Genomic DNA, 24,070 nt, shown 5'->3' on the forward strand with positions numbered 1-24,070 from the left:
AGTGGTTCTTAACAGTCCTACTGCTGCAACCCTTTAATACAGCTCTTCATACTGTGATGATCCCCTCCATAAAATCATTCCATTGCTACTTCATAACTAATATTGCTACTCTTATATGTCATAGCATGCTAAGTATCTGATATGCAAGGTATCTGACATACACTCTCCTAGAAGGGGTCACGACACACAGGTTGAGCAACATTACTCAATAAACTTTTTCTTTTTCTTTTATAAAGAGAGGCCTTCATCTCAGAAGGACCTGGACCAGATGCCCTGTAGTAGTGACAAGTTTTAGCAGGCCCAAGGCTGCTTGCCTTAATGACACAGACATTCCTGGCTAAAGGCACAATCTGAAATCACTGTCCCCAGGATATTTCTTACCTCACCCCCCCCCATTACAATATCTGTCTCCTTGGACATATCTGTCCAGGAAGCCAGTCCCTGTAGTCTCTGATACAGACAGAATGCTAAAGGCAAGAATGCTTTCCCTCTGTTGGCCTACCGTCACTTCTACAGAAGTAAGTTCAAATCCCCGAGTGTAAATGTGTGTCTTTAACATAGTGTGTGAAACTTGTAATCTCATCTGTTTGCATTGGCAAAAACCTACTCTCACTTCAGATTAACAGCTGACCAACAATTATTTTCAGGAGACCACAGAGGCTGGCCAGGCCTGCAGAGTCAGATCCCCTCCCTTCCTGGGATGATCCCACCCAGGTTGGACTTCAGCTTCACTTATCAGCTGATATCAGAAAAATGTTATCTTAAGATTCTGCAGTCCACGGTCTGGACAAAAGTTGTTAAATGACTAGTATGGGAGTTTTCTCCAGCTTAAAATCATTCTGGTCTCTTCTCTCCCCTGGACTGCCCTCTGTTCTCTCAGGTCTGTTGGTCCTGGAAAGACCTGGGTTCACCTCAAGGCCTGGGTTGTGGAGGAGGACTTTTTGTTGTGGAAATGAGCATGGATCAAGGATGTAGTCCTACTCTGACTGGGCAATTAAGCTGCAGAAAATATTCTCCAATCACAGAACTAGGTCATGTGGGAGCCTACACTGTTTAAAAGGGAGAGCTGGTTGCTTTCTCCTGGAAGAAGCACTTGGGGGTTGACTGTCACTTCTGAACCTTCTGTTCTAAGTCACTTCTCAGAAGGGGCACTTTGCTCTGACTTCTCCATGGGACTCACACAGCACTGGGGCTGGAGGATCCTATGGTGTTGCAGCTCTGAGCTGGGTGGGGTAGCTCACACTATCTTGAAGAAGCCTGTTTTCACAGCTGATCTGGATCTGAGGAACAGGTGCTTTTAAAGAAGCATGTGAAAGTATCTCCTGCAGGGGAGCTCACAATGCAGGGAAAGTCACACAGGACATGGAAAAGTGGCTTCCCAACTTCCACTGGGCAAGAACCAGGGAGGGTATTGGATGGATGATCAGAGAGTTTGAGAAAGGCCTGCATCTCCCTGAATGTCCTCCCTCAATCATAAGTCCCCCTACTGCTCCAGGGGCACACCTGAGGCTCAGCAAAGACTGCCACCTACTGGGGTCCCTCAAACTAAGCAGTGAGGGTAGAACTGTGCAAAACACATCTGGGGATGGGGAGACATAAGTGTCAGCTGGGCCTGTCCTCACTGCCTTTAGACTCTAATGGCAGGGCCGGTGCAGGGAATGGCTACTCCAGATCTCAAATGTCTTGGGCTGAAGAAGTAGGAGATGTCAGGGTCAGGGGCCGGGGCCGGGGCCAGGGCTGGGGACAGGTTAGGGTCAGGGTCAGGGTCAGGGTCAGGCAGAGTCAGGCAGAAAAAATTCAAGTCCCTGCCAGCAGACTGATAGGCTATGGGCATGAAGAAGTGCTGTGGTAGAGAGTGCCCTTGTTCTCTCTGGTTCGGCAAGTAACCAAGGTGGGATGGGAAAAGTTGGGGAACTCACAGACCCTTGTCCTCCAGCCTCAACTGCCAGTGCTTGGCTAGCAAGAAGCCAAAGAGACTCCAGGGATCCCCTGATTTCCGGATATCATTTTCCTCACGGTGTCCAGGTTGAAGGCTGTGCTCAGCAATGCCACAAGGCCACTGGACAAGTAGAGCAAGCACAACTGGACTAAGAGCACCCTGGGCTCACACTGGGACCCAGGTCAAATGGCCACAGAGGGGCACCAGGCAGCCTGGCTCCAGCCCCTAGCCCATGTGCTCCCAGACCACAGCAGTTCTGCTAGTCCCTCCTGCCATGAGCGACACCACCTGGCAGGCTTGCACTCTCTGTCAGGAGCTTTCCCACAAACACAGCTAGCAGCCACTTAATGACCCTCTTTATTCTTGTTAACCATAATGGCTAGTTATGAAGTCTCATTGGGAAAGTGTATTGATAAGATGAAAGCCTTAGGAGAAAACTAGAAAGACATAAAAATAAGTAAGATGCTGGAGGATGATCCTGACCCACACTGAGCAGTGGGAACACCAGAGCCCTGTAGGGATGCCTGACAACCTAACACATTGAGCACGCACAGCTCAGTAAGTTCCCTGTGAACACACATCTCCTGAGATCTCTCTATTTAATTGTATGTGATCCTGTCCACCTAACACAGCACCTCATGTGGAATAACAAAAGCCACCTGCAGGAGCTGTGGTGATGACTCACAGGGTAGAGCATCGGCTGTTCTCTCAGAGGAACCACGTGGTCCCTAACAATAATATACAACGGGGAATGGGATTCCTTCCTTTGGACTATGAGGGAAATTCACCCAGGACAGGCCACAGACAGACTGTAGAAAAAAAGACCCATTGACATAAATGATAAAACTAAGTCTAATCTACATCAATAAAAACACAGCATACTTCTGGTCAAGGACAAGAGCATCTGTCAAAACCTGTTTCCCAGCATGACATTGAAGGTCATAATCTCTGGGGTAAATATCGATGCTGTATTGCAAGAAAAGCTGAAGCACATGGTTCTCCATTAGGATGACTTCTGTATTCAATTGTGAATGTTGTCAATTTTCTGCAGCAATTTTTCTGTATATTACTCAATATGTGGTGCATAGGGTCAATAATTGCTGGGGACAACATAGATGACAGGGACTCCCAGCAGCAGGCCAGGATGGAGACATCTCAGTAGCCCACAGCAGCTCTTTGTAAAGACTGGTTGTTCCCATTTCTCCTACCCTTAGCCCTGGACAATGGCTGTATAGATTTCATTTCTGTGTGGCTGCCTTTCAGATGACCTTGGTGTGCACAATTATTCTATTATATCTGACTTTCCTACTTCCTTCTCCTTCTGCTCTGGTGAATTCTGTGAAACTAGATGTTGCTTGATGTTATGATTCTTAAACAATTGGAAATTGAGACATAGGAGCACAGCACAGCACAGCCCCGATGGCCCAGGTGCATGCTATGTGTTCTTGTTTTGGAAACAATGTAATAACTGCACAATAGATCCCAGATTAATGCTTGACTTGCAAAGAAACTTTAAAGTAATTATCAGAAAATGAATTAGAGCCAGCATTAGGACCCTAAGAAAGGAAAAAGTTATTGCATTAGGAATTAAGTTTTATATAACATTTGAGAGTGGTTCCTGGATAAGAAAGTATAGAATATATAAAATTATATACTAGTCAGAATACGGGGACTCATACAAGAGTCTTTGTGTGCAAGGAAGAGAAAGCTAGCGGAACCACTGAGTTAAGGGTTAACTTGATACTTTCTGGTCACTGCCTGGCATCTTTGCTTATGTCATTTATCATTAGAGCTTCCCAGGAAAATGCAAGTAGCTGACCTCAGAGCTTTGAGCTCTGAAGTATAATAAGTTAAAAGTTAAAGTTTAAATAATAATAAGTTTACAATTATTATTATTTTGGCCACAGGCCTGGGAATAGGGGAAGCTTGAAACTTTGGCCAACAATTGTAATTCTTATTTCTTTGTGGGATGTGGTTATTCTTTTGAATTTGATTTGGCAATGATTATACAATGTCTTTTTTCTACCTACTTTTGGATTATTAATAAAAGACTGAAGCAAGAGAAAGGCTGGAGAGGATGAGAAGAGAGAATGTGAGGAGTGTATGAAGATTGTGTGTGTGAGTGAAAGGAGAGTGCATGTGGTGTGTGTGAAATATGTGTGAGGTGTGTATGAAGAGTGTGTGTGAGAATGAAAGGGTAATAAAACAAAGGTGTACATGAGTGTGGGAGTTCGAGAAAAGAAAACCACAATAGAAAAAGCAGAGTGCACAAGAGAATGCAGTCTGTGCAGCCCCAAGCTGAGAGAGAGAGAGAAAGAGAGAGAGAGAGAGAGAGAGAGAGAGAGAGAGAGTTCAAGCCTTGAAATTGCCTGTCAGTTTGTACCCACAGAGTAGTCTGTATATTTATTAAGCACCTTCCAGATATCCCTGCCTTCAGTTGAGAACCCGGATCCTGTGTCAAGGCTAGACCCCGGCAGTAAGTTGCACCCAACTCGTGGGACTCAGAATTGGAAGAATTGTGTAAGCCCCAAACCCCTTTCCTGATGTTTTCGAACTGGAAAGGACCATATGTGAGAGCCACGGTCCCCTCGGCCAAAGAGGAGTGCTGAGAAAGAATAGGTATGAAGTGATAGTGTGATAGTTTTATAGTTTTATTATGGGCAAACTGAATCCAGTGAGGGATCTATGTATGAAAAGATTCTTCATAAGGTATTGCTTAAAAAGAGAATTCACTTTGAAAAACAGTAGCTCTCTGATTGTCTTCTCTTCATTTGTTCTGTGAGCTTTTGGTTACCTGATAAAGGGACCTTGGATGAGGCAGCATGGGAAAGCATAGGAAAGGATATAAAAACCTGGATTCTGGAACATAAGGATGAGGAAGACGAAGGACAGGTTCCAGAGAAAGCGCTTATGTTCTGGTTTGTGGTGAAACAGGCACTTTCCCAGGCTAAGATAACAGACCTGCCCAGCTCATCAGCAGGGTCTGTTTGTAGTACAAACAGTGCTGTGAAGGAAGGAGTGCCTCTACTGTCCAAACAAACCGATAAGAAACAAACTGCTAAGTCATCAAAACCACCGCCTTCACAGTGTATTGTAGATTTACTAGAGACTTCCTCAGACCCTGAGGAGGACGAGGAGGGAGAGCATTTAGATCCTGGAGATGAATCTGAGAGAGGATGAGGCAGCTAAATATCGTAATCCTGACTGGGCCCTCTTACGCCTAAGAAAAGGAGTAAGAAAAGAAGCCCCCCTCAGTCCCGTATTCTGCAAGCAGTGTAGAAGGCCAGGGAACAAGGAGAACATTTGATGCTATTTCTAACAGTAAGCATGGAGATCCAGAAATGGGAACTCATCTCCTTTAAACTTGTTAAGGAATGAAAAGAAAATACTTCTAAATATGGCCCTACTTCACCTTATGTCCTCTCCCTTGTGGAAAATCTGGTAGGCATTTATTTGGCTCACTCCTGCAGACTGATTTATCCTGGCCAGGTCCTGTCTCACAGAGGGACAATTTCTCTTATTTAAAGCTAATTATGAGGATGAGGTTAGACTTCTTTTAGGTGGAAAAGTATCTCTGGGGTAATTGACTTAACTGGGGATAAGACAGTCTGGGCCACTGATCAAAGTGTCTAGGTGGATCTGTGGTCCCTTTGTCAAGAAAAGATCCAGGCAGCTACTCACCTTGTACAAGAACAACTGGATAACGGTCATATTTAACCCTCCACCAGGCCTTGGAATACACCTATCTTTGTGATTAAGAAAAAATCTGGCAAATGGAGATTGTTACAAGATGTAAGGAAGGGGAATGCAGCCATGGAGGCTAAGGGGCTCTGCAACCAGGACTGCCCTCTCCCACAGAGATTCCCGAAGGATGCTCTGCGTGTGTTATAGATTGCAAGATGTTTCTTTACTATCCCTTTGCATCCAGATGACAGGAAGCCTTTGCCTTTAGTTTACCCTCAACAAATTTACAAAGGCCTTACCAGAGGTTTCAGTGGAAAGTGCTCCCACAGGGAATGAAAAATAGTCCCACTTTGTGTCAAACATTTGTGGATATGGCTTTGTCTCCCACTCGTCAACAGTTTCCTGAGTTGTTGATTTTTCATTCTATGGATGATATTTTGATTGCTCATTCTTCCCTGACTTTGCTGAATCAAGCTTTGGATAACCTTATACAAAGTGTGCGTAAGTATGGGTTAATAGTGGCTCCTGAAAATTTTCAAAAGGATCCCCCATACAATTATTTGGGGAGAATTCTTTATTCTGATCCTATTTCACATGCAGTCTTAAGATTTAGGATGGATAAGTTGAAAACCTTAAATGATTTCCAAAAACTGCTAGGAGAAATCAACTGGATTAGACCTTATGTAAAATTTTCCATTGGCCAATTAAAGCCACTTTTTGATATTTTAAAGAGAGATCATTGTCCCAAATCTCTCTGAGTGTTAACTCAAGAGGGACAAAAGGCTCTGCAGGTGTTTGAGGAGGCCATCCAGGCACAACTCACTGTCAGAATTGATTTATATGAGGCCTGTGAATGTGTTATCCTGCATACTTCCCTAACACCCACTGGGGTTATCTGGCAAGAACAAGGACCTTTAGAATGGATCCATTTGCCTGCTCCCTCCCCACGTTTTGATTCCTTATTATGATTTAGTAGCTCAGCTCATTATGGAGGGTAGAGAAGGAATAGGGGATATTGGGTAAAGATTTTGAATTGATTAGAATACCCTGCACCAACACTCAGGTTGAGTGGTTGCTAAATTTTTCTGGTTCCTTTGCATTAGCTTTTGTCTCCTTTAAGGGGCAAGTGTTATATCATCTTCCAAAAAATCCTCTGTTACATTTTCTGAATTGACAACAAGTTATATTTCCTTCTGCCTTCTCTATGGAGCCTTTAGATCAAGGAAAAATATTCTTTACCAATGGTTCTTCAAATGGAAAAGCCATTCGTTATTGTTTCTGAAACTGACACCAGGACCTCCTTTACCTCAGCTCAAAAGACAGAGTTATATGTAGTTATTGAAGTTTTTTCTCATTATTCCTCGATTCATTTTAACCTCTATCCTGACTCTCAAAATGTGTATAGACTCTTCCCTGTTATTGAGATAGCTGTGATCAACACAGACAAAACAACAATTAATACCTTATTACAAAAATTATAACAATTGGTGCGTCAACGCTTGATTCCTTATTTTGTGGGACATACTCGGGCTCACAATAGTCTTCCTGGACCTTTAGTCACAGGAAACTCATATGCAAATTTATTGACTCAGGGTTCGCTTTTAGATGATGTTAGTAGAGCAATCGCCACCCATGGTATTCACCACCAAAATGCTCAGGCACTGAGATATCAATTTTCTTTGACTAGAGAGGCAGCTCGTCAGATTGTAAAACATTGTTCTGCTTGCCTACAACACTTCCAGCTTCTCTGCCTGGAGTTAACCCTCAAGGACTCAAGCCTGGAATCCTACGGCAGATGGATGTAATTCATGTTTCATGTTTTGGAAATTTTTCCTTTGTTCAAGTGACTGTTGATACCTTTCTGGAGTTATTTTGGCCACAGCCAGGACGGGAGAAGCATTCAAGGATGTACAGCAGCATTTGTTTGCTTCTTTTGCATTTCTTGCCATCCTGCTGCATCTGAAAACTGATAATGGTCCTGCTTATCAATCTAAAGCCTTTGCAAACTTTTGTATTAAATTTGTTATTAGACACACTACAGGCATTCCATATGATCCTCAAGGGCAGGCAATTATTGAGAGATCTAACCAAATATTAAAGACACTAATGGCTAAGGTACAGGGAGGAGAATTAAAATATGTCTCCCCCACTCACTTATTATCATGCTCTTTTTGTAAGTAATTATTTGAATAACCAGATGTACATCTCTCCTGAGAGACACAGCCAGAATACAGCAAATACACAGGCGAATGCCAGCAGCAAACCACTGACCTGAGAATGGGACCCCGTTTGAAGGAATCAGAGAAAGGACCGAAAGAGCTGGAGGGGCTTGAGACCCCATATGAACAACAGTGTCAACCAACCAGAGCTTCCAGGGACTAAGCCACTACCCAAAGACAATACATGGACTGACCCTGGGCTCCAACCGCATAGGTAGCAATGAATAGCCTAGTAAGAGCACCAGTGGAAGGGAAGCCCTTGGTCCTGTCAAGGTTGGAGCTCCAGTGAACTGGATTCATCGGGGGAGGGCGGTAATGGGAGGAGGATGGGCAGGGGAACAGCCATATAGAAGGGGAGGGGCAGGGGTTAGGGGAATGTTGGCCTGGAAATGAGAATGGGAATAACCTTTGAAATGTAAATGAGAAATACCCAGTTTAATTTAGATGGAAGAAAAAGAAGAAAAGGGAAAAAAGGATTCTCAAGGTAGATCTGCAACAGCGCCATTGCGATCCTAGGGAACATCACCATCCCTTAGATTTGCAGAAAGCTCTTTCATCTACGTGGAAGGGACCAGATGTTCTTCTCTCCTCCGCAAGGGGGCATGCATGTGTCTTTCCACAGGATGCCAAGTCACCAGTCTGGATTCCGGACCGCCTCATCACATCATACAATCCCAGGGCAGAAAAGCAGAAAGTCTCCCCTCAACAACCGACAGCGAAAGATGAGAGCGGAGCGTGCCTCATTCCTGATGACGCCAGACAGCTCTGAGCAGCGCCTCACTTCTGCTTTCACCAGGCTTCAGCTGCATGGTCGCTCATCTACCACGCTGTTGCCAACTTGGGATCAGCTTCAAGAATTGGTCTCTGCTGCAAGAGATAGTGTGCTTCCTCTCCGCCTCCCAGTTACTCCCTCCAATCTTCTCCTGCTATGCTTTCACTGCTCTTCACCCAGGTAATTATTTTTCTCTATGCTGCTGCCCAAGACTCCTACTGGGCTTATTTACATGACCCTCCCTTGTTTCATGTGGCCCCTTGGGAATTTGGCCTTGTCAAGGTGAGGAGAAAGTAGTTCTTATTTCAAAGAACGAACTTTGACTTGCTACAACTATTCTGGAATGGCTTTACTGTTAAAAATAACATTAAAGGGTGTTTTCTTTAGAGGAGAGAGAGTTAATTTCAGAGTCTCCAACTCCTCGAAAATATGCTTGTAGTGACGATTCCACCAGTCAGCGAGACCTTCAGTTTCTAAAATTAGTTTTACCTTTTAAAGGAGGCTTTCATTATTCTCCTCCATCTTCTTCAGGTCCTTTGCCTTCCCTTTTGTTTGCTTGTCAGAATGGCGAGGAGCTGATCTCTGTTTGGGAGAATATTGCTCTTAATGGCTACCCTAAATGGTGGTCTTGCGGTTTTCTCTCCAAAGCTGCGTACTTTACTCCCTTTAGCCCTACAGCTCAAACTTTTAAACTTTTAGATTGGTCTGTTAGTAGTCCAGAACATGATTATCTATGCAATTGAAACAGTATAGGTTTACCAAAGGGGATGCTTCCTTACCGACCTCCCCTGCTAATGCCTGGTTTGCCCCTGGATGGGCTTCCCCTACCTTTCCCCCAATTTTTAATTCCCACTTGCTTCCTGTTCAGCCTGATCTATAGCGTCTTTTGGCTGCTCCTCATAAAGTAACCCTTATTAGACCTCGTTCTGAGGTTAAGAGAGTTTCTGCTTCCGTTTTAACCTGTGTGGCTGCTCCTTTCTCCTTTCTTTCCTCTGAAGAGCATGGCGATTTTTCCCTTGTCAGGATGGTCATGGTGTTTATCATGTTACTTGCATAAATTGTCAATTATCTAATTGTCTTACTGTTACAAGGAAAAATGTTTTTGTCATAGTAAGACAACCTCCTTATGTACTTTTGCCTGTCTATGTTAATGGGACATGGTTTTTTGATCCTGGCATAGAGGCCATTCATCATGCCTCCTCTGTACTTCGTAGAGGTAGGCGTTTTGTGGTTGCCTTAATTCTGGGTCTTACTGCTCTGATTGGTATAATGTCTCCTTTTGCCTTATCTACTACTTCTTTGGTTAGAGAGGTCCACACTGCTCATCTAAGTTATCTAAGAATGTTAGTATTGCTTTATTGATTCAAGGAAAGATACATGGAGGGTTTGAAGACAGGGCGAATGCTCTAGAAGAGGCAGTTCTTTATATGGGACAAGAAATTCAAAATATTAAGGTTAGATTATTAGTACAGTCATTCTTTGTTTAGAAGGAGTGTGTTACTCCCCTGCCTTATAATGAGCCAGTCCCGCATGCCCATAGCTTATACACTGTCTGCTGGAGTGCAGAACACCCTGCCCTGCCCCGCCCCGCCCCGCCCCGCCCCGCCCCGCCCCGCCCCGCCCTGCCCAAAGAGCAAGGGTTAGCTCTGCTCCTGTCAGTCCTGCGAGCCCATAGCTTATACACTGTCTGCTGGAGTGCGGCTTTGCTCTGCCCTGCCCTGCCGTGGTTTGCATTGCCCTGTGGGCTCTCACTTCTTTGGCCAAAGACTTTTGAGATCTGGGCTCACCAAGCCCTGCACTAGGCAACACCTAGAAGCCAGAGCCAAATGAACAGATGCCAGGCTTGGCCCTGGGGACTTGTGTCTCCCGCTCCCCTGAAGTGTTTTCCCCAGTTCACCACTCCAGGTTTACTTTGCAGGGACCCCAGTAGGTGGCAGGCTTGGCTGATCCTCACCTGTGAGCCTGGGATAGTGGTGGGATGTAGGGTTGCTGGAAGACTTTCAGGGAGATGCAGGCCTTTCATAAACTCCTCAACCATCCTGTGCCCTCCCTAGTTCGCTCGCCCCATGGAAGTTGGGAAGCCACTTTTCCCTGTCCTGTGTGACTTTCCCTGCATAGTGAGCTCTCCTGCAGGAGATACTTTCACATGCTTCTTTAAAATCACCTGTTTCTCAGATCTAGATCAGCTGTGAAAACAGGCTTCTCCATGTCAGTGTGCTAGCTCCTCCTCCCAGCTCAGAGCTGCAACACCATAGGATCCTCCAGCCCCAGTGCTGGATGGGTCCCATGGAGGAGTTAGAGCAAAGTGCCCCTTCTGCGAAGTGACTCAGAACAGAAGGCTCAGAAGTGACAGTCAACCCCCAAGTGCTTCTTCCAGGAGAAAGCAACCAGCTCTCCCTTTTAAACAGTTGTTGCCTCACATATGACCCAGCTGTATGACTGGAGAAGATTTCCTGGAGTTTAGTTGCCCAGAGTGTAAGCATTTCATGATTCTAAGACAGCCTCAAATTAAAACCGAAGACTCTTATTTTAAAACTTTTAAAAAATGAATCAAGTATAAAATACCAACATGAAATAATCATAGTGAGAATTGAGCTAATTCCTGTGAAGTCATTTAGTTTTTCATTTTCTGCTTCTATTTTCAAGGCATCTAGAGTAGAACTATCTGAGATCCTAAGGCCTTCTATTATGGTGCTACCCATTCATTCCTGTCTCCTTGAGGACTTCTCAGGTGACTTAAGAAAACCTGATTTCTTTTCAGATTGTCCCCAGCTGGTGTGATCTCTCTGTCGATGGCCCTTGCCAAAAGCTGCAAAGGCAATGCATTGTTTTACGACACAAAATTCCAGACATTAATTTACCAATAAGGTCTCAGGAGTCAGATGCTGTATTTAAGTGAAGCTCCCAACTGTCCTTCCTAATTCACTGTTCCCCCAGAAGAAGAGCACTGTAGCTCTCTCTGCACACTTTCTTAAAAATCCTACAACTGAAAGACTTTCCATTGCCCTACTTATCTTCATTTCCTATCAAGTTGTGCCTTGATCTGCTCTAGACCTAAGTGCCCTTTAGCTTTGCAGTAAAGGTGTGAGGTAGGTGAGCTGAACAGTAATAAAGTCCATGTTCACAGTAAACAAAGAGCTCTTGCATTAAATGTCTGTGCCCTGGCGATGCTATACCACACAATAGTTTTTCATTAAATAATACATTCAGGGAGATCACAGTGTGATCGAATATTTTGTAACATAACTTAATAATGTTCTCTCTATTACATAAGTCAAGTACTATCCTGTGTATTCTGGCCTTTTTCTGTCATGTCTGTGTGCATCACCATGGGAATCCCAAGGAACATCAATCCTGGGCTTTTGAAACTGTTGTATAGGGCCAACCGGGGACCAAAACCACCCAGGAGACTACTGATACTTGACACACATAAAGTCACCTCCCTATTTTCATATAGTTTATGGCAAGAGGTCACCACTGCTGACCATGTCTCATTATCGAACGTGCTTCTAAATGGAAGAGTTGGGGTAAAGGAGGTCACCCCACAAAAGACAAAACACCCATCTCAGATAAACATGTATGGTTTATTGAATCCAAACATACATGAATTTCAGGACACAATTAAAAGTCCTAACCTAAGGATAAGAGATATAGAAGAGAATTGACATTTCCAGTTCATAGGTCCAGTAAACATCTTCAACAAATCATAGCAGAAAACTTCCATAAGGTAAAGAAATAAAAGGCCATAAGGGTACAACAAGCCTAGAGAATGCAAAATTAATTTAACCAGAAAAATTTCCTCCATTCACATAATAATTAAAACACTAAATGCACAGATAAAAGAAAGAATATTAAATGGGTAAAGTATAAATATCCAGCAACAAATGAATTCAGACCTATCTGAATTACACAAGACTTCTCGACAGAGACTCCAAAAGCCAGAAAAAATTGGGCCGATGTAATGCAGACCAAGGCTACTATAACCAGCATAATTCGCAATCACCATAAATGGAGAAACCAAGATATTTCACAACAAAACCAAATTTAAACAATATTTTTCTTTAAGAGAGCACAACAGAGGATAATAGGAGGAAAACTTCAAGACAGTGAGCTAAACTGTACCCAAGAAAAACCAAGAAACTAATCATCTCTCAATAATTTCAAAAAAGAGAAGCACACAAACATAATTTCACCAATAACTAGAAAAAGAAGAGAAAGCAGCAATCATTGGTCTTTAATATCTAAACAGACCTTCTGTCACCAATCCCCCAACTCCTAGGGACCAAACTGCCAGCCAAAGGATATACAAGGATGGGTCTATGGTTCTAGGTCACTGTGTAGAAGAGGAGTGACTTAAGTGGCATCCATGTGGTGGGAGGCCATTGACTATGCTGAGGCCTGTTGCCCCACCAAAAGGAGGTCCTAGAGGTGTGAGGTGGGAATGGATATGTGTGGGTGGGGGATACTGTCATATAGGCAAAGCTGAGCAGAAATGGGATGTAAGATTTGATGAGGGGAGTCTGGAAACTGGGACAACATTGGAAATATAAATAAATAAAATAACCAATTAATAAAATATAGCCACAAATAAAATAAAAAGCAAAAAGGTAAAAGAATAATTACATCAAAATAAAACAAAAGAAATCCCTGTAGTGGATTGGCCTAATTCTTCTTGTGTTTAATGCTAATTTGTGGAACTCAAGACTGGCAAATCCCCAAAAGCTGACCCTGCTCCCAGTTAACTGTGATTTTAAAGAAGCCAACAGCCAACAGCTGCACAGCAGAGAGACTGGGGAGGTGAGCTTTGAGGGCTTTGCTAGAGAGGATCATGAGGAGGGAAGAAGGAAGAAGAAGCTGCCAGAGAATAAAGGAAGAACGTGTGTGATGGAGAGGAGAGAGGAAGAGGACAGCAGCCATGGTTAAGGGAGAGGAGCGCCTGGTCCTGAGGGCTGTCCAAGGGGAACAAAGAGCAGCCAAGATGCTACACAGTCAGTAAGAGTTGAGCGTTATTGTTTGGAAAGTAAATCTGATACCATGGAGGGCAGGCAGCTGCCCAGCTACTGTGCTGACTAATGCACACTAAAAATAAATTTAACACAATATGTATAACCGGTAAGACAGCTCTGTAGAGGATCCTAAAAGGAATACTTTAGTTTGAAGGGAAGGATAAAATACTATAGAAAACAGGAAATAATTTAATAAAACTACAACAGTCAATCAAAAGAAGCCAATAAAAACCACAAAAATTAACAAAATGACAAAATTTAATACATAGGTTTAAATAATATTTGCATGTCACTAAACTCAATTCCCCAGTAAACAGACATACATTTAGCCAGAAACAGGATCACCATCATGAGAGATGTAGAGGATATACTAGGGAAACAGACCTAAGACACAGGTCCCTATAGCAATTCTGTGCAGTTTCTCTATCAATAAAAATCAGCAAGTTCTAGAGTTAAATGTCTGTGTTAGTGCTGACCTACACCGCCAGACATATATTTTCTTTTAAGTAAATAACAAATCTTGGGGCTTACAATGTAATCAAATATCCTGAAACGTGAGTTTGCAGTGTTCCCTACACTTTTTAAATCAAGTACTTTGACTACCATTTTGGTTGTGTCCAATCCTGACTGAGTGCATCATCAAGGGAATCCCAAGGGAAATCAGAAATGGGTTCTTGAAGCTGTTACACAGGGCCAGTATAGACCTAAGTACGTACCACAGAGGAAACCTTGATTCTTATCACAAGGGATCATTCACCATCCCTCTTGTCACATAACTTATGGCAAGATGTCACCTCTCCTGACCTTAGCTTCTTCTCCTAAATGCTGCTGAAGGGAAGATTTGGTGTCAAGAGGTCTGGACTCAAACCACAGGAACACTGAATTCATTTAAATAGGTGTAGTTCATTGAATGCACACACCAATACAGTTCAACCAGAGCAATAGCTCACAACTGTGTACTGGACATTGCTAGGCCCAGCTCATTGCAAGATCCACATGGGCTCACGCACAACGGCTGTAAATGTTGATGTCTATGGGCCCTGACTCAGGACATTTTACACATAATTGTTCCTATTTTCCTTGAATCTGATGGGTCCTATGGGAAGCTTATAGTTGGGGAACTTGTTAAGATTAACAAACCTCATAATATACAGAACATAACAGGGTATGTGACCAGCACCACACAGTTCAGTGTCAGATTTTTTTGTTTTGTGTTAGCTTGTTTTCAGCATCCATGATGTGGAGGCGTATTACAGCACAATAGGAAAGAGCTGGCTGCTGTGTAACAAATTTGCCACTGTTAAGGTAGGTGTGGGGGCAAGACCTCAGCAGGGAAGGAGATGATGTGTTTGATAACTGAAAGGAGCTGCCTCAGCTGTGTTTCTCTGCCTGCTCAGTGCCCATTCAACATCACTTGGTCCCTGAAGAGGAACTCAAGGTCTGCCCCCCTGCTGCCTGTGAGCCAGGAGTAGGCACAGAAAGGCATGGCCACAGCGCTGGTTTCCAATTCCTCAGTAATGCTGGATTTCCACTAACGTACGTGGATACACAAATACAGTGTGGTAAGTTACAATACATACTAATCATTTCTTACATAGGGCAGCAGTTGATTGACTACAACTAATTCTATTTAAAAGAGAAAGAAACCTGGCTCTTGTGGAAATATACAAAGAAATATCTACGATGCTGGGGAATGAATTCTGCCATGGACTGAACTCAGAATGGGGGGGGGTGGTTGGAAGAAAGATGCATGGTTAAATAGCCCACCAGGTTCACATTGTGTCAGCTTGATTTAATCTAAGGACAAAAAGTGGAGTATCTCTGATGGCTTTCTTTTTAACCCTTGAAAGGTTCCCTGGGGACTGGCCTCAGTACTTCATACTTCTTGCTGGGGCAACAATGCTCAAGGAAGCTTGAGATTGTCATAGGCACAGTATTATGCTAGATATACAGAGTAGATAATACTAAGATGTTCAGATGGTGGTATCCATTTGTATGCACTCTTAATGTGGACCTAAGGAAAGAGAGATCAAGGTCCTTACAATAGAAAGATCAGTTCCATTTTTTTCTACCATTCCAAACTGAACGACTGGTAGGGAGAGAATGGTAGATAATTGAGAATTCATAGATGATGCTTTGAATGAAGAGTGGGTTTCTGCGCTGGTTTTAGACAGGGTCTCAAGTATCGCATGTTGCCCTCTACTTGGTTGGCCAGGTTCTCTTTGAGCTCAGATAAACTTCCTTCCACTTTCCAATACATAGGCTTACAAGAGTAGCCTCCAAGGACTGTGAGGACAGCATTAGCCTGTGACAGTTGAGGTGTGCAACCCACAACTATAGTTTTAGCCACGATTTTCCATGTCTACCAGCTATTTCAGATTGTTGCTGTTATATGCCTGACAATCAAGGACGCAGAAAAATAACCTGATAGAGAACAAGGGCATGGTGATCACATCCTTGCCTCTTCTGTATGTTCGGGATGAGGTTTGTTAAAATTCCAATATTGCAAAAAGCTTTATATAGGGCCCATCACATTAAGGGTCTCTGTTCACTGTTCTATCTAAAATGGCCCAATCAGAACTGACCACCAGATAACACTTCCTGCAATCTTCATATGAGAGAGAAGCTTGAGCTTTTTGTTTTGATTTTTTCTTTTCTCTTTCTTATTTTTTGCTATATAAGTTGAGAGAAAGAGAGTTGGGGCCATGAATTTGCTCCCAAAATTTGAACTACGGATGTGATCAATCAGTGTTTAGTGTGTGCATTCTATAAAGTATTCATTCTTTACTATGATAGATGCTTCTGTGTTTGGTGGGGTGGCCATTTCCCAGTGTACAGGTACTGGGACCTTGCTCTATCCACTTAATGATGTTTATAGCCTCATTTTAGTTGTTTATGTGCACCCCCTATGTCTCTTGACTATTTTATTTTTCTGATAGAAGCTCATGGTACATCTTACTCAGGCCTGTGAGCAGTGCTCCTTTGGTGACCTTGGTGCAGAGAGGAGAACCCCACAAGCAGCATGAGGTTCCGTTCACTGGTGGCTCCAATCTTGCACTTTCCTCTGCCAACTGGTCTCCACAGTTTTCCTAGCACCATAAAGACTTCAACTCTTTCTCCTAGGAATTTATTGGCAATTGTCAATTGTTAAGCACATGACTTCATGAGTGTTCCCCTAATACACACCCATGTTGTAACCTACCATGGAGACTATTTCTTGATGTGATATAAACCACCTGTACATAATGAGTCAAGAGAACTTTTGACTGCATATTCAAGCTGGTGTGAAATCTCAGGAAGTTTTAATGGCTAACATTGGTGAATGAGGACAATTTGAGTTATGATGAGACATTTTGGGGCAAGATATGGAAGGAAACATTCATTTAGATGCATAGGAATTACTAAGGTTGTTTTATAATCAAGCCTTGAGGAAAATTTGGCTTTGGAAGCAGGAGATTCCCAGTGGCTCTGCCCTGGGAAAGCCTCCTGGAAAGGGCCCCTCAGCTTATGCTCAGTACAGGGAGATTATTATCAGGAAACAAAATCTGCTCCCCATGACATCAGCTGTCTTTTCTTGGACATTCTATTATCTCCTAGAGAGTTCTTGGCATCCTCTGTGATGTCACCAGTGTTGTAGTGATGACCAGTGCCCTAGTTTCTCTCATACTGAGTCTGGCGGTTACAACCTAAGACATGTTTTCCCATCTTAGGAAGCGTTTTGGGAGGGGGATCGTCGATTCTGGAGAGACTAGAGTGAAGGAGTCTGGCCTTTCGTCTCAAAGTAATGGTGGACAAAGACAGGACTTCTGGGGAATGTCAAGTAAGCCATGGGCAGTATATTTTGAGCTTCCTGTCAGGGGGGTGGAGGCTTAACCTTACCTTTCTAGCAATGGGCCACAACAACTGGAGCATCTGAAAAGGAATTGAATTTCCATGAATAGTACAATTCTTAAAGTCAAGGATTTCAGACCTTTAGTTTCCCCATCCCCACTGGGAGGATATGGTAATGCCAATGCTATTATACTGTGAACTTCTGGCCTTTACTTTTCAGTTCATTTGTTATGTTACATTGATATAATAACACCATCAGGAGTCATGGAGGGTCCACCTTTTCTGAGTTTAGACAGGGCAGCAATGTATTTCACTATCATTGCTTCTTTAAATACAGTGGATATCTGACAGTAGGAACAGGGAGAGAATTGTGCTCCAGGCAATAACCTTATGTTCTTACACCTCCTCTGATTTCTTCTAACTGGCAGGGTCATCGTTAGCTTTATATATTTGAGGTTGTGTGTTACATTTTTCTAAAATACCAAAACTATTTGGAACGGGTAGACCAAGATTCAGCCTGTAACCTACTCTCATTTCTGGAGCGTTTGGTGTATCAAATAGGGGCCCTGATATGTCTGTTGACCATGTCCTCCCTGGAAATGCTTTTTAAATCCGAAGTTGTTCACGGAGAGTATCAGGGTAGGACATCTGAGAGTCTCCAATCATTCAAGTTTTGTGGATGGTGAATTTATCATCTGAGTTCTGAAACCACAGGGGTGAGGGTCCTGAAACCAAGTTGTACCCTGTTCAGCTGATAATAATCCTGGAGAAGCCATCTCCGTGGTACATGTAAGCACGTGATGTCCGGCATAGGGCATACCTGGCTGCTTACATCTCTTGGTCTCTATAGAGTAGTGGGAGAACTGAGATCCACTGAGGAGGCCTCTTAAGCATAGACCAATCGCCTAGCAGTGACACTGGGTTCCAGGCTTGTTCTCCTGTTTAGGCCTCACTGTGGTCTATGTACACTCTATGCATTCTCCCCATGCAGGTTCACTTGTGTTCTTCTACCTACAGACGCTGGGAGAGAAACATCATCCCCTGGCACTGACCTAAGGGAGAAGCAGGCCAAGAAGGAAAAGGAGAGGCTGATTGAAGAGCTGCAGCTCATTACCGAAAAGAGAAATGACCTGAGAGATCGCCTGAGGTTCCTGACAGAGAGATCCATGAAGAACAGGTATGAATCGCTCCAAATGCTCTTGTTTCATTCCTGGGTCTGCAAGGTCACCTTCATCTTCTCCTATTAAGGTTTTGGGTTCAAGAAAGCTGTGCCTCCCTATCCACCCTGTGCTAAACCTCACCTCCCATAAAGAGGAGATTCAGAACCTGACCCTGAGGAGCGAGATGGAAAATGGACTCATCTGCTTCCATTTATTGAAAAGCAGAACTTGTGGTCTGAATGAAGAATTCAGGGATAAAGTCAGGGAGAGTGAGTGTCTAGTGTGCATTTGCAAAGCCCTTGAGCTGGTGGCTTTGCAAGATTGTAATTGCAGTGAGTTTATGGTGAGTCTCTGTACTTGCTAGGCAGGGGACTGAGTGCTGGAAGATCCAGGCAGCAGCCTGAGGGGCCTGGTCCCACACTGTTCATCTCAATGCTTGACGAGAAAGTCTCAGGCTCAGGCCTGTTTGTTCTTGTCTGTGTGTCTTGCCCTCTGAGACAGCAATGGTGCATGCATTTCTCCTGGTTCTCACACTGCTCTCTGTTTCCATATTTCTCTTTCTCTTTCTATGACTGTTTACATTTCTCTTTTTTGTGGGGATGTCTCAGTCTGTGAGTCTGTGTGTGCATATATCCAAATGCGTATGGACAACTTTTATATGTTTATATTTCCCTCCACACTGGAATCTAGGGGTCTATGTGTTGGCCTGAGTATTTACCTCTAACTCTTTCATAGTGATGTAAATGCTTTGTTCTGGGAGCCCCACTGTCAACAGCACAGTTCTTTGCCTATGTGGACACGTTTGTCTGTATATTTGTATTATTTGTGCAGATTATAATTTTGTGGTGATATATGTTCTATTATCAAAACAGGAAAAAAGAAATCACAGGTTTTGGGTGTGTTGGGGTCGGGGAGCATGGAGAGGTGTGGCCTAGGCTCTTGATAGCTTAACTGGATTGACTGCAGATTTCCTCTTGATTGAACAAAGGGAGCCAGGGAAGCCTCCATCTGGATGCCGAGATTCTGGTGTCCTGGACGCAGAAAAACACGTTTCTGAAGCTGAAGAAGATCCCAATATGTAGAATTCAGAAGGTGTCCTTCCAGGACTGGGGTAGTACAGGACCCACCCTGAGTTCATATATTCCTAAATGCTGGTGTTCATAGTATTCTATCATTTGGGGCCAGGCCACACTTCAGGCCAAATCCATATTATGAAGACCTGGAGAGAATGGAGGAGGCGGTCATGTCAATTCTGCACAACTTAGAGATGGAGAACACTGTGATCCATGAGAACAACCAGAAGCTGAAGAAGGAGATTACCTTCTCTAGGTAAGTCCTGGTCAGAAAGCCTATCACCTGTGGAATGGCCATTTCTGACTTTCTTTGTTCTGGATTGGACACTCTTCAACTCTGATTCTATCTCTTGTGCTGTTCACACATCAGTGTGCCAGGGTAATTAGGACTCAGTTTTCAGTTCCATAAAAGACTGTTCCTCATCCCAGGATTGTCTAGGCATCTTCAGAAGGCTCTAGATAGAACAGCACTGATTGAAGTCAGCAGAAGGTTATTAGGCTGACCTGGACCTATGGTGTCATACCAGGTTTTACAAAATTCAGTGTGTGGACCACATGGTTAGAATGACCTTCTCTTGGTTCTACTGACCTCCTTTGAGGGTGTTGGCCCACTACTAATTGATGTTGCCCCCATGCATTGGGCTTTCACGGATAGTTGTAGATCCATGTTCTTTCTCAGAGATGTGGACACTAATTGGTGCTCAGGCCAAACAAACAATTTATTCTTCCCCAAATTAACTCTTTGTGATTTGTGCAGCAGCCTTATATGTATCAAGATGCATTTTATTAAGTCTTCATGGGTATCTGGGACCTGGTAGTGTTAGTGGGACTTGGGAGTGGGAATGGGAGAAAGGGCCAGCATGATCTTACTATGCAGACTGTATTTCCAGAAACCTGCTCAGCCAGCTCCTGATGGAGAACACATGCAGGAAGAAGTTGGTCCCACTGAAGCAGGGAGCAAGGAGGGACATCTTGAGTGTGCACTGAACCAGAAATATTTGGTTGACTTCAACAAGAAAGATAAAGACCAGCAACGTCCAGACCCAGCATCATCAGATAGGGATGAGCAGCTGTGTTAGCTTAACAATATCTGATAAAATTTGCCAATTTGATACATCTTTGCTCTCTCCTACCACCTTTCTAATTTACACTCACAACCAGCCAACCACCTCATGTAATGGAATTGTTCATTGCTCTGCCTATGCACAAGTATTCTGGGAAGTTAAACACTTTTCAGAAACTGAATTATTTTGCAAGTATATATTGCTGATCTTTTTGAAGCTGCAGTCTAGAAATGGTGACAGATGAATAACATACCTCATTATTGCATATCCATGTGATAGATTAGATCCTATGTAGAGTTTTGAACAAGTTCTTGGTTCTTTGACAAATGACACTCTGTGGTCATGTGACTTCTTGTGTAGGAAGCACCTTTCCGGGATAAGAACAAGTGCAAATGTCAAATTAGTACTTGTCATTGGCTTTATCCTTTTTGACATATGGACGTCTACTTTCTTCCTGCAACCCGATGAGGTCTCTTGCCGTTGCCCTGTTCTTGGTTTGCACTGGTATAAGTCTGGGTCCCAGATTGGCAGCCCACATTACTGTGAGTCTTGCTGGAGATTTTGCCCTGCCCACAGAGTTAGCAACAATGATATCACTTAAAATGTCCATGTCGATTGTCCAATAGAACTGAGGTGTTAGAAGGCAGCATTCTGACAGCTGGCTTGCATTTCCCCACCAAATCAGTATCTGAAAAACTTCCTTCCTCTCCTAGGTCTCAGAAAGTGCAAGACAGCTGGAATTGGACACACACCAGTAAGAGAGCTTCCTGAACAATAAGTTGCTTTCTCAGGAGTCCCTGATGACCAACACCCTGAATGGTAACAACAGTTTTTGGAAGAGTATTCATCCTCTGAATTAATTTGTCATTTCTTAGAGACCCTAAATTTATATATCACTAAGCCAGCCTGACTGATTGAGTTCTTACTCACTTTCTTCTTCAGAAAACACCACTTGAGAGACACCTTGGGGGACCACCTTTCATTATGTGTGCTAGAGGAGACACAGCAATACATCTGTGCTTCTACATGTTCGTTAAGAATCTGCTTTTAGAAATATTTTTGTTATGATTTTAATTGAAGTTTTCTTTTTGTTGTTTCATATTTGTATGTTCTTGTTACTATTTTTATTTTCAAATATTTTTAAATATTTTTATTCATTTTAATCCTGTTTTGTTATAAAAATGTATTCGTTATGAATAAAAATTGAATTCTATCTCTTGACTCTTAAGACCATCATTCTTATTAAAGGGTTCTGTCCCCTCCTGTGGACCTAAAACTGACAGCTACAGATGGATCTCTGCATGTTCCATGGAGCCTGGGCTAATAAGTGAATTCAAAGTCACCAAGGGGTACCCAGTGTGACAGTGTCTTTTGGATAATGTGGCTGTTTCTCTGACACACACTTTATGATGTAATCACTGACACACTTTACCCAATTGTTAGGGTCCATGTGGTTCTTCTGAGAGAGCAGCAGATGCTCTACCCTGTGAGTCATCCCCACAGCTCCTGCAGGTGGCTTTTGTTATTCCACATGAGGTGCTGTATTAGGTGGACAGGATCACCTACAATTAAATAGAGAGATCTCAGGAGATGTGTGTTCACAGGGAACTTACTGAGCCGTGGGTGCTCAGTGTGTTAGGTTGTCAGGCATCCCTACAGGGCTCTGGTGTTCCCACTGCTCATTGTGGGTCAGGATCATCCTCCAGCATCACTTAGTTTCCATAATAGAGCAGATCTTTTACCTATTATCAATGATGACCACATGTATTATGCACATCTGATAAAATACAGAACAGAAACTAGCTTCCTCTAGGCCAGCTTGACATAATCAGTTTTTTGATTGTTAACAAGAAAATTATTTTTATCTGAGCCATTTAGGGAGGAACCTCAAGAACATCCATAGTGAATGTAGCCTGCAGCTGTGAACACAGGTTTCTTTTGGAGAGCAGGCCTGTGCAAGCCCAACCGAGGTGGGACAGTTCAAGCTACCCTTTTTCCATGGCCAATCCGGTATCATATTGAGATGTATTTTTTCCAGGTGACTGATTTCCAATTTATGGAATTGATCTAACTTACTGAGAGTGGAGGTGAGTCAGAGAGTTAAAGTACAGAAGGAATAATCCAGTATGTCCACAAAAGCTTGCTGTCACCCCAGGGCTTTTAAAAGCTCAGCAGCTAGAGAAGCAATGTAGTATTTGGTTATTCTCATGCTTGGGTCTAGTCATTCATTATAAGCTGAACATAACACAAAAAGAGTCATCTGTGTCACAATAGAAGCTAGTTGTAACTAGATTCACCCCCACACTATCACATCACTACCGGATTTGAAGTTCTCAGTTACTATCTAAGACCCTGGAAGAGGCCTGGGTCTTGCTACACAAACTCATGATTTATGTCTTCATGACACTGTGTGCTTTGTTCTGTTAATGCTGCCATTGGCATACAACACCTTGGATACTTTGTGCTGACATCTGTGACCTGAGACAATAGTTCATGCCATGCCTAACCTGAATAAACTGTCCTTAGAGTACAGTGTGGTATGAGGGGCCTTCTTTTCCTATGAGATAGCAAAACATTACCACTCTTCAGTCAAGTCTGTCAGCCATTGTCCAGTGCCTGTCTTGAGATGTCCAACTTTTCAGCTGAGAGTCTTCATCCAGGCTGCTCTGTAACTTTGTAGAAGATTAATAGGTTCCAGCCCTAGGATTTAATTCAGTGTGACTGTACATGCCGAACATGCTCAAAGCCCTGTGATCCACCCTAGCCCTCTGTGCTTTAGAGAAAGAAAATAAAGAACCACATTGCACTTGAAGTTTCTCCTCCAACAAAAGGAGAGCCTGCATAGGGCCTTTAAGTAACTCTAAGCCCCAGCTTCCCCACAACTCACTCCATCAATTCCATTATTGGTGTGTTTTCATTACTACTCACTTTCTTCTTTGTGTGCAAAGAATGTGCACCATGTCAGTAAAGTGTGTTTGTGTGTGTGTGTGTGTGTGTGTGTGTGTGTGTGTGTGTAGTCCCTAGTGAAAACTGTGGAGGTACATGCAGACTCATGCTACTGCTGTCCCATGGCACCTTGCAGGGAACACTGAAATGGTGGGCTACTTTACGACAGCCTAAACCAGGCTATGCATGGTTTTCAGTAAGATTTTGACGTCATCACCACTACAGAGAGCAGAAACAGCTCAGCAGTTACGTGTTGCTGTTAACAAGATGAGGCCAAACCTCATCCCATAGAATGTCAGGTACAATTTGATGGCAGGAAATTAATTCAGGGCTCAAATCAAATCAGTCAATTACAAATAAAGTGAAAAATACAAAG

General features: G+C 43.2%; 1 protein-coding gene across 6 annotated transcripts; it reads left to right on the plus strand.

The window, feature by feature from the left end:
- Positions 1-8,490: 8,490 nt before the first annotated feature.
- LOC134478890 (uncharacterized) lies at positions 8,491-21,961 on the plus strand. 6 transcript variants are annotated; one of them, XM_063278783.1, is made up of 6 exons: positions 8,491-8,794; positions 15,018-15,182; positions 18,469-18,628; positions 19,797-19,940; positions 21,462-21,567; positions 21,691-21,961. In XM_063278783.1, exons 1-5 carry the CDS (start codon positions 8,650-8,652, stop codon positions 21,517-21,519), a joined length of 672 nt encoding a protein of 223 aa, XP_063134853.1. In that variant the 5' UTR covers positions 8,491-8,649; the 3' UTR covers positions 21,520-21,567; positions 21,691-21,961. The 6 variants fall into 6 exon arrangements, with proteins under 6 accessions (XP_063134853.1, XP_063134857.1, XP_063134858.1 ...); XM_063278787.1 differs by adding an exon at positions 14,839-14,925 and having other exon boundaries at positions 8,656-8,794; positions 15,018-17,440; positions 21,462-21,961; XM_063278788.1 differs by lacking the exon at positions 8,491-8,794 and adding an exon at positions 17,331-17,440 and having other exon boundaries at positions 10,515-15,182; positions 21,462-21,961.
- The last annotated feature ends 2,109 nt before the right edge of the window (positions 21,962-24,070 follow it).

Source organism: Rattus norvegicus, chromosome 19 (genome assembly GCF_036323735.1).
Source record: "Rattus norvegicus strain BN/NHsdMcwi chromosome 19, GRCr8, whole genome shotgun sequence".
NCBI lineage: Eukaryota > Metazoa > Chordata > Mammalia > Rodentia > Muridae > Rattus > Rattus norvegicus.